The following is a 14,166-nucleotide window of genomic DNA, read 5'->3' as shown; positions in this document are numbered from 1 at the left end:
TTTATCGTCCTTTTCCATAAAAAAAATATACAAAAGCGGTACACAAATTTAATAACTTGATATTGTGAGTCATAAAACTACAATTAGTTAAGTCTTAGACTTCTTTTACCTGAGCTCTGAGACCTTTATTTTCTGCCAAATAACATAACTGAAATTCAAAGTAATGTACATTTTTTATTTGCAATTTGATAAATGATCGTATTTTAAAGATTTGAATTTACTTTGAACAACAAATTTTTTATACATTATTTCTTACATTTTATGCCTCTAGCAAAAATGCAGAGGCCTTTCCCCCAGTGAATGGTATTACAAGACGTTTCAAATTATGAGAACTGTAGGATGGCTATAACTACTGCGTATAATTAAATCATAAAATGGAATTTTATTCAGGGTTAGTTTTCTGCTATGTAATATCAACCGATTATCTCAAACTTGTATTCATTCTCATTATGTTGTAACTTAATCAGAGGATGTAGTACAAGAAGAAGAAAAGCCAGCTCCAGTCGAAGAAGTGGAAGCTCCACAGGCTGTTGTTGAAGAGGAACAGGAAGTCCCAGATGAAGCAGCAGACGAAGAGACTCCAGCTGATGATCGTAAGTAACTTACATTATAAATTAAGACATAACATGATAAGTCTCAGTTGCTATTATTTACACTTTCTCTCAGCTCATGATTTTTTCATAAGTAGTGGAGTGCCAGGAATTGAAGAATCTTCGCGGTCTAATTAAAATAGTAGTTTTAGGAAATTTTTGACTAGTGTGACATGAACATGAATAGTATTGATTTATTTTTTGTTCCAATTTATGTCTTGTCGTTTTTAGCAACTGATTGTTCCTTGACGAGTATCTGCCGTAATTTGGAAGTGCCTTTACTTGTGTCTAAAAGGAAACTAATTGTCATGAAAAGAGGAAGGCAATATGTAGTAGTAAACGATGCACAAACTCGCGCTCTTCATTCACAAAAGGATTAGTGTTTGATATAATATTCATCTTTGTATCTAGAGGGCCACCACGTTGAAGAAGTGTTAGAAATAAAACCAAGAGTGAAGAAACTTGCAAATCAGTTCAATTTCTGCGAAAGAGCAGCGCTAACATACGTGTTTCCTAGACGGGTGAGTTAGATTCTTTCCTTATCTTAAATTGTTTTCAGATAGTTCTACGTAAACTTTCTCTTGATTGCAATATAATTGAGAAATTTTGTAATGTTGAATTAATAGTAATATGAATTTTTTAGTATCTTACTTTAGAAATGTTGGAGTGTCATACAACCGCCAGCCATTTTATCCTCAAGGGTGAAATTTTACAAAATAGCCTTCTTAGTGCTCACAAATATTAGGAAGAATCGGATATTGTTTATAATTTCAAAGAATCTAATTATTTTCTAAAACTAGCTTGAGTTACTACACTACTATACTATACTAACGTAAACTTGCTGTATATCTTCTGTTTTCTGGCATTAGATCCGTTCGATTCTTTTAGTAAAATCTGTTATTTAACATTAGCCGCCTGAATTAATTTGTAGGTTAACATATAAATAATAAGAATAGCGATGTACATAGTGTCAATACTCGAAACAAACATAAACTCGCAATTCCATCTGATAAAGATAGTTGGAAAATGTTTCAAAATTTTGTTAATGAAAATTGTTATACTCATTTGAATATTATTGTAACTTTTGTACTTCATTCTGACTTGTAATATAATACTAAATAATTACTTATAAAGTTTTACAGTGAATAAAGATTTTTTGAATTTGAATTGAATAAATAGATGATAACATAATGTTTATTAGTCAGTAGAAACACAATCAATACCGCCTTCACGGATAAACTTTGGATCGACTGCTCTACAAAGCATCATCTTTGACTTCTACAACGAAGATTACGCGAAGAAGATGAAAGAAAAGGAAGATGAAAAGCCGAAAAGGGTAAGAAATGAAGAATATTGTATGAAGTTCAGCAAATGCTTTTTTGCGGGTAATATAACATAAATAGATATGATACCTTTTTGAATATAGTGACCATCCTCAGACTAATTTAATTTATAAATTTTATTGTGACAAAATTATATTTAAAAAAAGACCACCAAGTTTCTTGTGAACGTTCTTCTCAGATCTGAGACATATATTGTCGAATGGGTGGCAGTTTATGTTCAATAAGAAAACTCCACTTAAGAATAAAAAATATGAATTTGAATAAATTATCTAGTAAAATATGATATAATATAACTTATATATTATGATCGGAGTTGTTGTTGCTCAGCGCGCAATAGAGAGAGCTATGCTCGGAGTATCATAAATAGACATTAATGGGCGTCGGGGCAGTAAAGTCCTCGAATGGCGACCACGTACCGGGAGACGTAGTGTTGGTAGGCAACAAGGTAAGGCACAAGATGGACCGACGATCTGGTCAAGATCGCCGGAACCCGTTGGATGAGGACAGTGCAGGACCGATCGTCGTGGCGACTTTTTGGGGAGGCCTTTGTCTACCAGTGGACGTATTTCGGCTGGAATGATGATGATGATGATCTAGTGAAATATATTTATTGGCTTCTTGCCCCTTAAAGTGGTGTATATTCTGTAACTTTAGCGATGTATATCATAATATTATTGTGATATAAAAGCAAATTGTAATTGATCTTTTATCCACACCAGCTGAAGAAGAAAGCAGCAAAGAACGCGAAGACTGCGCAACAGATCCACGATGAACAGCTGGCGCAGCGGATTCGTGAGGCATGGACTGTACTGGAGAGGCTCGTCAACCAGAACATATACGATGATATTTGTAAGATAAATTTATTTAGGAGGCTTAAAACCAATACATGTTTATAAGCCTGCATAATATGAGAATTACTTTCTTCGATCTCCGGACCTCGTGTCTCTACAATCGTTGAGACAGCCTTTTATTTCCGCAATGAATCAAAACTTATAGAAATAACAAATTTAAAAATACTAACATAAATGTAATTTTATCTTGTATAATTGAAGATTCCTCCAGTATTTTCCATCAGTACTCCCTATATTATGTTGCTAAAAATCAAAATCAAAATAGGTAACCTGATTGAATCACCTGATTTACCACCGCCAATGCTCTTTTGCACCATTAGAGAGAAAAAAACATACATAGATTAGGCGTTAGTTTGCGGAAATCCATTTCTATTAAAAAAAATATAATAGCAATGGATTTCCACAACAGGCCACTTCAAACACCGAATATTTAAGAGAGCGATAAATGGTTCAGGTGATTGACTTTCGTTCTAAAGTTAGGCGAGTGAAAAACTCCCGAAGATGCCTTGTGTAGGGGTGAATTTTGGATCTAAATGTTTTTTACATATATTTATCATATTTGTAACATTTTAAATGTATGAGCGATTTTAGTCTTGGTTACCTTATTTGCTTTTAGTTATCATGTCCCGGAGAAATCGTGGAAACCCGGAGAAATAGTGATGTCCAAATGTTGCTTGTACCTTGAAGAAAATTTCATGTAAAACTGCTCTGTTTTATAAATATACCCCCTTATTCATAATAGTCTGCTAACTTAAAGCATTGCTAATTCTCACTCTGTCTTATTCTATTGACCTAAGTCAGAATGAGAAAAAACACTCCTAAGTGGCTGTTTAAAGTTGCGGGCCATTATAAATAAGGGGGTAAGTAACAACAAGTACTTTTTTTAACCTCAATTAGTTATCTGCCCGTAAATTCTTTTCCACATGATCTTCAACAATGCCAAATCTGAACACGCTTTCACAAAGTGTACATTTTTTTTTTATTTTTTCTTACATGATATTTTTAGATGCTTGTTTGAGCTGTTTTAACTTTTTTTTATTCTAAGAAATAGTCCAACATACTCATTTTGTTCTATCTAGCGAAAAACATACTTTTTGGGAGGATTATATTGGGATGATCGCTAAATTCATATTATCTCTTAGCACAAGACTACCGGTATTGGGACGATCCGTCGGATGAGTTCCGCGAAGGAATGGGCTCCTTGCTGCCTCTTTGGAAGTTCCAGTACGAACCGATGAGGAACCACGCAGTGTGTGACGTGCAGTGGAACCCACACTATCAGGACTTGTTCGCGGTAGCATATGGCTCTTGTAAGTTCATAAAGTCTTTAAGATTTTATTGTTAACTTCTTGTATAATACAATTAACTGTTCAAATTTACACTGCAAATGAGTTTGAAAGCACGAACTAGGCGTATATTCCGTAACTAGCTGACCCGACAAACGTTGTTTTGCCATATAAAGTATAATTCACGCGATAGTTTTAATTAATAAAGTTTAAGTAATAAAATATTGCCTATATTATAGCCTGTACATCATTTTGTTCTATTGTCAATAGTTTTTGCAGCGCACGCAAAAATAGGTATTCGATTTTACACCTTGTGTTACAAAATAGCAATTTTATTACGGATCCCTAATTTTGAAAAAAAAAACATAGCCTATAGCCTTCCTCGATAAATGGACTACCCAACACTGAAAGAATCATTCAAATCGGACCAGTAGTACCAGAGATTAGCGCGTTCAAACAAACAAACAAACAAACAAACAAACAAACAAACAAACAAACACTGCAGCTTTATAATATTATAGTATAGATCAGAACAGAGATGTGTACTAAAGAGACCATGACGTTGACTCTTGGTCAAGGTATTGATGGTCTCTTTAGTACACATCTACTACATATACTACTGTTGACAGTACCAAGAATTATTAATTGATGGTTAAGCGCGCTGTATGGCAAGTTGCGCCTAGTTGGAACCAAATGTTTAACTGATTAATTTTTGGTAACAAAAATCAGTCAGCATGGCTCGATAGCGCTCGCTTTTCACAGTAATTAATGGCAGCTCCTTCTTCATTACGAAAGAAATAAGGGCAGAAAGCGAATAGTGTTATATTTTTATTCAAAGTAAATTTTCACAACTTGGAAGCGCTGTACTGGCGTTAAACAATTCATGATGAATTGCGAAGCCTTACTGAACAACAGTGTCCACCCAGTTTCGCAATCTCACCTGTCAAACCACAGACAACAACCATCGAAACTTCTCATGCAGCTAAAAAAAATCCTTTATATGCAGAAAATGATTGTTTTCTAACTTTAATATAATCAACAGTGGACTTTACGGCCCAACAAAAGAACGGTTGCCTCTGCTTGTACAGTATAAAGAACCCAGCGTTTCCAGAGTACTCCGTTGTGACCGAATCGCCAGTCATATGTCTTGATGTTTATAAGGAGATACCTTACCTTATCTGCATTGGTAAGTGTTGTGAAAAATGTTTTTCTTAGTACACGAGTAACTAGCATAATAATGCTAATGTTAATAATAATTTAAAGAGTTTGATGGTGCGAGAGAGGATGTTTCTCGAAACGGATTTTATTGTAGGCAAACTCGCGTAATCAGAACGGTAAACAAAACACAGTGGAAAGATCCAATTAAAATGGATTTACAAATAAAAAAATAATCCCTACTCCATCTCTCAATTTCAAGTAAAATGAGAATAATGTGTGTGTTTACCCAAGGAAGTACAGTAAAACTCTTTATTCGCTTTATTCATATTTATGGTACTATATGTACCATAAATATGGCGCGACTACAGAAACCTTGAACAATTAATTGTAATTTTTATGGGATTATTTGAAATACGTTCCTAGGTGACAAAATCAAGAACAAATATATAAAAAAATCAATGTTATTGAAGTTTTTGGCCATATTGATTTAATTGATTAATTATTATCTTCAGGCTACGGTACTAGTTTAAATAATTATTATTTTTTCTTGCTTGGCAGTTTTAAAGCTCTGTGAATTGGTTGTAATAAGTTCTATTTTTACGACGCGTTTACAAAGGATATTGAATTGGGTCGATTCGATCCGCTTATAAAGATATCCTTAGCCGCAAATATAGGAATTGCGTCGCATTGTTTTAATCCGCGAATAAGGAGAATTCACTGCATAAAAACTGCATTGTACATAATCGTACAACTAGGTAATGCGTATAATACCTATTTTAGTTTACGGTAGTAGTACGCTATTGGACTTCTGCGGCATTGATAAGCTCAAACAGCACTTTGGAACATTCCCCGTAATAAAGACAAACGACGTCTTTACACCCTTCCACAACCCCCTACGATCCCCCGACAATTCGAGCAGTAGCAAATGCAGGAGGCGAATTCGTTTATACATCAATCGAACTTCGAATATCACTCAAGCGAACACATGCATCTGTAAACGGTTGAGTCTAAAATTTCGCATTTTTTAGTCAAATGTTTGCTTACAGAGAGCAATTATTGCTGCTGACATTGATATCGTGTTTGCTCTGCAAAAGAGAGCTGTTCGTGCTATATATCAGCTTGGTTATAGACAGTCTCTTAAAGGAAAATTTAAAGAAATAAATATTATGACTGTTCATTGTCAGTACATTTATAAAAATTTAATATACCTACGTTCACAAAAATCGTCACTTTTTTACTCTTAATAGTGATTTTCATTATTATAACACTAGAAATAAGGGATTGCTTGTATCTTATTCTTAGGCTTCATAAGATACATAATAGCTTTAAAGGGAAATGTATACACTTTTATAATAAAATCCCAGCCACTGTTGAGGCATTATCTATAAATAAATTTAAATGTTTTATTAAAAAAATGTCTCTGTCATAAATCCTACTACTCCACAGCTGAATATCTAAGTGATCGGACAGCCTGGGACTAAATTATGATTATTTTATAGCAATAGCAATGACAGTACAAAATTGTATATTTTATTAAAAAGAGCGCAAAAAGAATGCTGGGAGAGTTTCTGGCGCCGTTTTTTCTCGCTCAGAGTGCCATTTATTTCCGAAGCGGTAGTAGTATCTAGTATAGTAGAAATGACATCAAAAAGAATTCTAAAGGAATCAATTTTGAGAAAATAAATGTCTTTTATTCCTTTTAATTCATATAATTTTCGCACCAGAAAGTATGGTGCAATCAGTAGGTAGTCGACATTAGAGAATACGAATTTGATCATCTCAGCGCTTTCGAGACGCAAAATGGTCTTGCCGAATGCGCCTACACTCCGCGTTGTACACAGTCAAGTGGTACGGTTGAAGTTGCCTTCGGCTTGCTCGTCTCTTGTCGTCTTATCCTAGATAAAACACATTCCAGGAATGTACGACGGTAACGTGTGCGTCTATAACGCGCAGCTTACTCTGGAGTCGTCGTATCAGTACAAATCTGACGCCGTCAGAGATAAACATAGCAATATTGTTTGGGAGGTAAATGCTTCAATTATATTTCTGATTATTTGCAGTAATACTTTACTCGTGTGTCATCGTGTCAGAAAAACAAATAAAAAGGCCTATTTGAGACTCATATTTTGTATTACCTACTCATAATTCTTCAGCTAAGTTTAAAGCCTTTTATTCTTTATACTAGCTTTTGCCAACGATTTCATCCGCATTTATCAGTCTAACCATATTAATTGGTGCCACATGTATATAATACACAAAATTTCATATCAATTTGATTCGGAGTGGTCATGTTGTCTTTTATGGTCCATATCACCAAATGGAAAATGAGAACCGGATGTATGGATATTGGTTGTAGATATACAAGAAGTTTATTACAAATCAGGCCGTTGACTTCATCAAATAAAGTAGAATTAGGAATCGAACGAAACCACTAAGGAATCACCAGTATAAAAACTTACTCGTTAAGATATACGACATATACATAAAAGATTACAATCAGGTTCGTTGGGGAGCCCGCCTCATCGACGGTGAAGCGTCATTCTTCTCAATATCTGGTGACGGTAGAGTGGTGCAGTGGGCGGTGATGCCAGGGGAGCTGCAAGCCACTACCATTATCACTTTGTCATCCAGTGTACCACCCATTTCCGGCCCCGACGGCACTCTCCTGCGAGTTAATAGTGAGTATTCCCTGTGAATTTAAACCTACCTATTTACCGACCTTGGCCTTAAATTTTTTAACTTTTAACATTTGCGGAGAGGGTCAGGCTGCCCACTGGTGTGACGTATCAATAATAATATAAGCTTCAATTTCTTTTTAATAATGATTACTTGTATTTAATATTCATTATTAAGTTATAAGGTTATAAGTTTTGTTTCCATGCCCTTTTCCATGTGCATACCTACCAGGAAGGCTCATAGAAAGAAGGATTATAAAAACGACAAACATGAGAGCGCGTAACCTGATGCAGTGTGATCAACGTCCTTCGTGATGTTTTCTATCATCAGATTAATCATAAGCCAACGTCTGGCCAACGTCTCCTACTTTCAACCAAACTGTGAAATTAGCTTTATTGAAAAAACAAATGAAAATAAGTGGCCGTTGTGTTTCTTGTATGTTCTTCTCACGAGCTTAACTTTTTCCGAGTATATGGTAAATTCAGTAATTTAAAAGAAATATTTATAGTGACAATTCAAAAGCGCTTAGTTTGAGCCTAATTGAATAAAGTTTATTTGACTTTGACTTGATTGCGATTGCATTTATTTATTTATTCACCCTAAAGTCCTGCAACCCTAGTACGATTATTCTGGTACTTCTAGAGAATATGGGCGGCGATTAACACTCTATTACAAAAAGAAATCAAAAAGATTTTGTCAATTTGGTTAAGGATCTCTGGTCTATGCCTACTAATTGGCTTTGAATCAAAACAGCTCTTGGTTTTGTTTAAAATGTCTCAAGTTGAATGCGCCAAAGTGGTGCCAATAATTATCATTAGATTATGTTGTGACTTGTGAGGAAAAACAGCAAGCGGCTAACACCTGATCCTAGTGAAAAAGATACTAGATACCCGCTCAAAAATGTGTTGGCGAGAAGTGTTGGAAAGCACTGATGTTATGCGACAACAAAATTGTTTGCAACACTGCTGTGATTAATTATAAAGAATATATAATATACTATAATGAATTCAGAGAGAATTCTTGAATGTGGGTATCGATAATCACTTAGTAATAAGTGATCTATACGTATCTTTGTCCTTTTCTATACAAAAAACATCTGCCTACTACACTTGCAATATGGTCTCAGTCATAACACAAAAAAACTATATAAGAAATAGGGTAATGCAATACTAAAGATGAAAAGTCTCATGTCTTCAAAGTGCAAGACAACAATTGGTATAATCTTCAATTTTGTGGCAGACATAGCCTTTGAAGTGAGCATGTGTTCCAAGGTTGCGGCAGCACGATATGCTTCCACCCGGAGAAAGAGGAAATATTCATGGTGGGCGCAGAAGACGGCATGGTCCACACGTGCTCGCTCAAGTACAACAGAAACTACGTGCGATCCGTGCAGGGTCACCATATGCCAGTCTACCGCATCTCCTACAACTACTACAACAACTCACTCTACGCGACCTGCTCCGGTGACTGGAGAGTCAAGATCTGGGAAGATGGGAGGGAGTAAGTATTACTTCTGTTTCTGACTAGGCCACATTAAAGTTCGCTGTATACTTAAACTCGTTTAGTTGGTATCAATAATAGTCCGATAAATTACCATTTCCATCAAAATGGCGGTTTGCACGCTTTATGACACGGCCGCCGCGCAAAACTATGATTTGAACAACATGGATATCGTTTTCAGGTTTGTCGAGTAGTAGACAGAAATGTGGGAAAGATTTTTTATTTTTTTATTATTTTTTTATCCAAGATGACCACCCTGAAAAATTATCGTAACCATAATATGGATATCGTTGTCAAGGTTCTGAGGGTGGTTGAAAAATATGAAAGTGACAATTTTCCGCAGCGACCACCTTAAATTTCTTATGCGTAACACATACCTACATAGTAGTATGTTTTAAGATTCTGTATGTCTGGGTGAAAAGATTCAGAATCTTTTACCAAAAACCAACCTAAAACATTATACCTAGCCGCATCTGCCTGTAGGTCCGTCAGTCAAAATAAATCTAATTCGAGGCCAATCTTATGAGTGAAATTATATTTTTCATTGATTTTGGTTCACATTAATTACATGTTTTATGATAATCGAGATGGTTCACATCTGCCGGACGGACCTGGTGAACGTGTGTTAGTATGGTAATTACTTTCAACGTGCTACATTAAAATACTACCAAAAAACATTGTTTCAGTCTGTATGTATATATATGTAGGTATAAGATTTGTTATTTCTTATTTCCGTGATCAAATGTATTTTGTCGCTGATTTTATAAGTCATAAATGTCACACTTAACCACGAATAACGTATTGTGATTTGTGACGCCTTCTGGAATATATAATAAGTTATTTAACAGCAGTTTAATTATTTGCAGTGAACCATTGTTTATGTTTGAGCTGGGATCACCCGTGGGCGACGTGAAGTGGGCCCCCTACTCTAGCACTGTATTCGCAGCGTGCACGGCTGACGGAAAGGTTCGTTATTCTCTGCATCCTAAGGCAACATGTCTTTGTTTGTCGCACAGAACGATAAAGATATAAGCAAGGAAATAGTAGATAGAAAACGGGACCCAGTGCTCTGTGAACGGCTGGATCACTTGGCGTTGTGTAGAGAAGTCGTTTCATTGTGTGTCTTCTACCGCATTTATCACGGGAAGTGTTCCGAAGAGCTATTTCACCTGATTACTGCCGCCGAATGCCACCTTCGCACGACACGCCACAAGTTAGAATATCATCCTCACCATCTTGATGTGTGGCGGTCCTCCACAGTGCGGTTTTCAAGGAGCTTTCTTCCTCGTACCACAAAGCTGTGGAATGAACTTCCTTGTGCGATGTTTCCGGGACGATACGTGCACAAAAAAAGCGCGTACACCTTCCTTAAAGGCCGGCAACGCTCCTGTGATTCCTCTGGTGTTGCAAGAGATTGTGGGCGGCGGTGAACACTTAACACCTCCTATTCCAAAAAAAAAAAAGGGTAAGCGAAAGTATTGTTCCTTGCAGCTGATTGACAAATCGTAAGCAGTCAGCCACGCCTGGCATTAGCCTCTTACCCCCTTATTCATAATAGTCTGCTAACTTAAAGCATTGCTAATTCTCACTCTGTCTTCTTCTATTGACCTAAGTCAGAATGAGAAAAAACACTCATTAGCGGCTGTTTTAAGTTAGCGGACCATTATGAATAATGTGGTTAGTATTTTGAATATTAAACTTCAAGCTAATGCACACTTTGACAAATATAAATATATAAATAGACTATCAGATCGTGCATACGTAAATCCCATTATGCTCTCAACTAATTCTAACAGTAAGCATTGCTACTTATAAAACAATAGGCGCTATTATAATTAATTAATAATTAACTATTACTAACCAGTTTCATATCATGCCTTTTATACAACCGGTGCAATAACTATGCACTTGAAGTGATTTTTATTTTACCCGACTCCATATCTGCAATGTCTATATAAAATATATTATTATGAGACTACCGGCGGATGACCAACGACCTTGCTCCGATTCGTCTAATCAATTTCCAAGATTTATTTATCTAATGTTACAGAATTATTATTGCGTCGATGTATAGTACTATCTACAAGTGCTGACCAATGAAACGTTGTTTTGCCATATAAATTAAGTACCCGCGCCCGCACATTGTATGAATTGTCATTATATGTCATTGACTGAATATTTTATGAATATATAAGTTTTTCTCTATGTTAAAAATATAGGCTCCGGATAACTAATCATCAAATTATTATATACTAAAACCTTCTCCGAAACACGCTGAATCTAATGGTATAAGGATTATTCCGATCGGTTCAGTGGTTTTCGCAGTATTACTATAAATTTAGTAGTAATAGGTTTGATGCGGTGGTGGGAAATGAGTAACTTCCTTGCATGGTCATTTTTGTGCACTTATCTGGACACCACAGAAGTGGTGTCCAGATAAGTGTCTACAAGTGAGAACATTATTTTATTTCACTGGTTGCAGGTATACGTATATGATTTGAATGTGAACAAGTACCGGCCGATTTGCGTGCAAGCTGTTGTCTCCAAGAAGACAAAGAAATTGACTCGACTCGATTTCAACAAACGCCTACCGGTAATCGTATGTGGGGACACAAAGTGAGTGAAACCTACTAAAAGACCTAACCTAAATTCACAGTAGCCATTAGCGATTGCTTACAATATTTTATGAGTTGTTTTCATTCAGTAGGTACCCTGGTCCGCTCACCTCATAAATAAATTATGACATTCATCCATTGCCAAACCAAAATCTTGGACTTACATAATTTGCCAACATTAAAAAACTGTTAATTTGTTTCTAATGTGTAATCCTTTTTTGTATTGCCGACCACAGCGTATTAAGCCGCTTCACACGAAAACGCGTCACATGATTAATTAAAGGGTACCTAGCTACTCATGAGTCATGTGGTCGCGTGATGTGCCAGTGATTTTTCTTTCTTACAGTAATAAATAGCATTTATTCTACACTTTTGAAAACCAATCCCTACTTTATGCATCATAACATTATTATAGCTAAGTAACTATTTATATACATACCTACACTTGTATTTGAGTACCTTTCAGTTATACGGTCAGTAAGATCTGCCTAAAATCAAAGGAAGCACCTGCGTCCTGTTTGCGCAGGTACATTCTGCGTTCGCCCTTCCGAGATTAAATTTTTAGTTTCTGCGCAAATATTAGCAGCAACGTCAGTGCATCGTAGAACTTTGGCGAACGATATGAGTACTTTTGACGTCTACCGTAACTTTGACCTGATCATAGAATATTATACACCTTACCCATTACTATGTGCAGTCAATCCACTCTAATTCAACATGATAATCTCTTCAAAACAATACCAACTTAATTGAGGGAGTTTGCCCCTTTTTGGTATTATATTTTTAATAGGATAGGTAGTCAAAGTAAAGTACGTTGGTAAAAAAAAACATGCAAAAATATAGATAGCCAGCTTAAATTAATATCAGTCGTATAATATTCACAAAAGAATAGAATACTAAGTTATTATGTATAATGTGTTTATAGTGCCTGTATGTATCTTGCAATTTGATACGATAAAATTATAATTAGCTATATTATATTATTATATATTATAGATAATTATATTGTATACATAACCATTTTACAATACCTTTAGCACAATTGTGGAATTTAAGCCACTATTTCATTCCACCTCATGTAGCCTCCATAGCTCAGGGGTTAGAGCACTGGTCTTGTAAACCAGGGGTCGAGAGTTCAAATCTCTCTGGAGGCAGTTCATTATTTATTATTTTTCTTTTTTTTTTTGCAGAGGCACTTGCCATGTGTTGAAGTTATCACCTAATTTGAGGGTGATGTGCAAACCTCCTAAGAAAGCTCAAGGCATTCAACAACGAACCTTGCAGGTACGTAAATAATTCTTACAATATTTCAACTTTCAATTAAAATTCGAGACAATCCAAGATGGTCTAGCAACTTGCTTATTGTTTTTCTTTTTTTATGGTTTGACAGTATTTGAAACTATCGAATATTATTTTCCAAAATATTGGTTATGTTTTTATTTTTTTTATCCAAAAATTCTTAGTTGTTTATCATGCATTACATCTGATAACATTGAATCGAACGAAATATCAAAACACATAAATACCTACAGGTAATTCCAACGGGAGAATCTTGGCGAACCGTACATTATATTTTAATCTATTTCCTGCTTTATCATGCTGATAACCGATTTACAGAACGTACATTGATTTCTTATTTATTCTGATTATCTATGTTATGCTATGGACATAATTAGTATTTTTAGATTTTTCTTTGTATGGATGTGACAGATTTCTATATTAAATGAATTTGGAAACTAAGATTTAAGAATCTAAATTGACATTCAATCTGGATTCTAATGAATCTAAACTAGAAATCGCATATAGAAAGCGGCCGTAAATGTAGGGTATGTGACGTATTTCGTTCTGTTAGGTGTTTCAGGTAACATAACGATTGACATATTTTTCAATAATATTATTTTGACAAAAAAATAAATTACTACATTAATTATTTTTCTTAGTGAATAAAAAAATAAATTAATTGTGATTTAGTATTGATGGACAAAAATGTTTTTTTCTTAGATAATGAAACTAGATAAACTATTGAGCCTAGTTCGAGACCCGCCTTATCAAACCGGCGTCGTCGACGAGAAGTTCGACGATTAACTAAAGTTATGTGGAAGGTATATTTTAATATTTAAATTAAAAATAAATTATGTAACAACAAA

The 14,166-nt window shown here is 35.2% G+C and overlaps 1 protein-coding gene and 1 non-coding gene across 2 annotated transcripts in view; both read left to right on the top strand.

Moving 5' to 3' along the window:
* The window catches only part of LOC126972159 (dynein intermediate chain 2, ciliary), a 24,941-nt gene extending 10,775 nt beyond the window's left edge, over positions 1–14,166 (top strand). The window contains exons 5-17 of the mRNA XM_050818760.1: positions 468–593; positions 1,002–1,111; positions 1,792–1,926; positions 2,653–2,782; positions 3,927–4,094; positions 5,113–5,256; positions 7,144–7,253; positions 7,729–7,906; positions 9,176–9,404; positions 10,271–10,370; positions 11,887–12,020; positions 13,210–13,303; positions 14,021–14,166. Of these exons, the coding sequence (XP_050674717.1) occupies positions 468–593; positions 1,002–1,111; positions 1,792–1,926; positions 2,653–2,782; positions 3,927–4,094; positions 5,113–5,256; positions 7,144–7,253; positions 7,729–7,906; positions 9,176–9,404; positions 10,271–10,370; positions 11,887–12,020; positions 13,210–13,303; positions 14,021–14,104 (1,742 nt within the window). The 3' untranslated portion in view covers positions 14,105–14,166. The remainder of the gene's footprint in view (positions 1–467; positions 594–1,001; positions 1,112–1,791; positions 1,927–2,652; positions 2,783–3,926; positions 4,095–5,112; positions 5,257–7,143; positions 7,254–7,728; positions 7,907–9,175; positions 9,405–10,270; positions 10,371–11,886; positions 12,021–13,209; positions 13,304–14,020) is intronic.
* Positions 13,101–13,173, top strand: Trnat-ugu (transfer RNA threonine (anticodon UGU)). The gene has a single exon. It is a non-coding gene; the product is annotated as a tRNA-Thr (tRNA).

Source organism: Leptidea sinapis, chromosome 25 (assembly GCF_905404315.1).
Source record: "Leptidea sinapis chromosome 25, ilLepSina1.1, whole genome shotgun sequence".
Lineage (NCBI taxonomy): Eukaryota > Metazoa > Arthropoda > Insecta > Lepidoptera > Pieridae > Leptidea > Leptidea sinapis.
The sequence above is the reverse complement of the archived record's forward strand: the minus strand, read 5'-3'. Positions and strand labels throughout refer to the sequence as shown.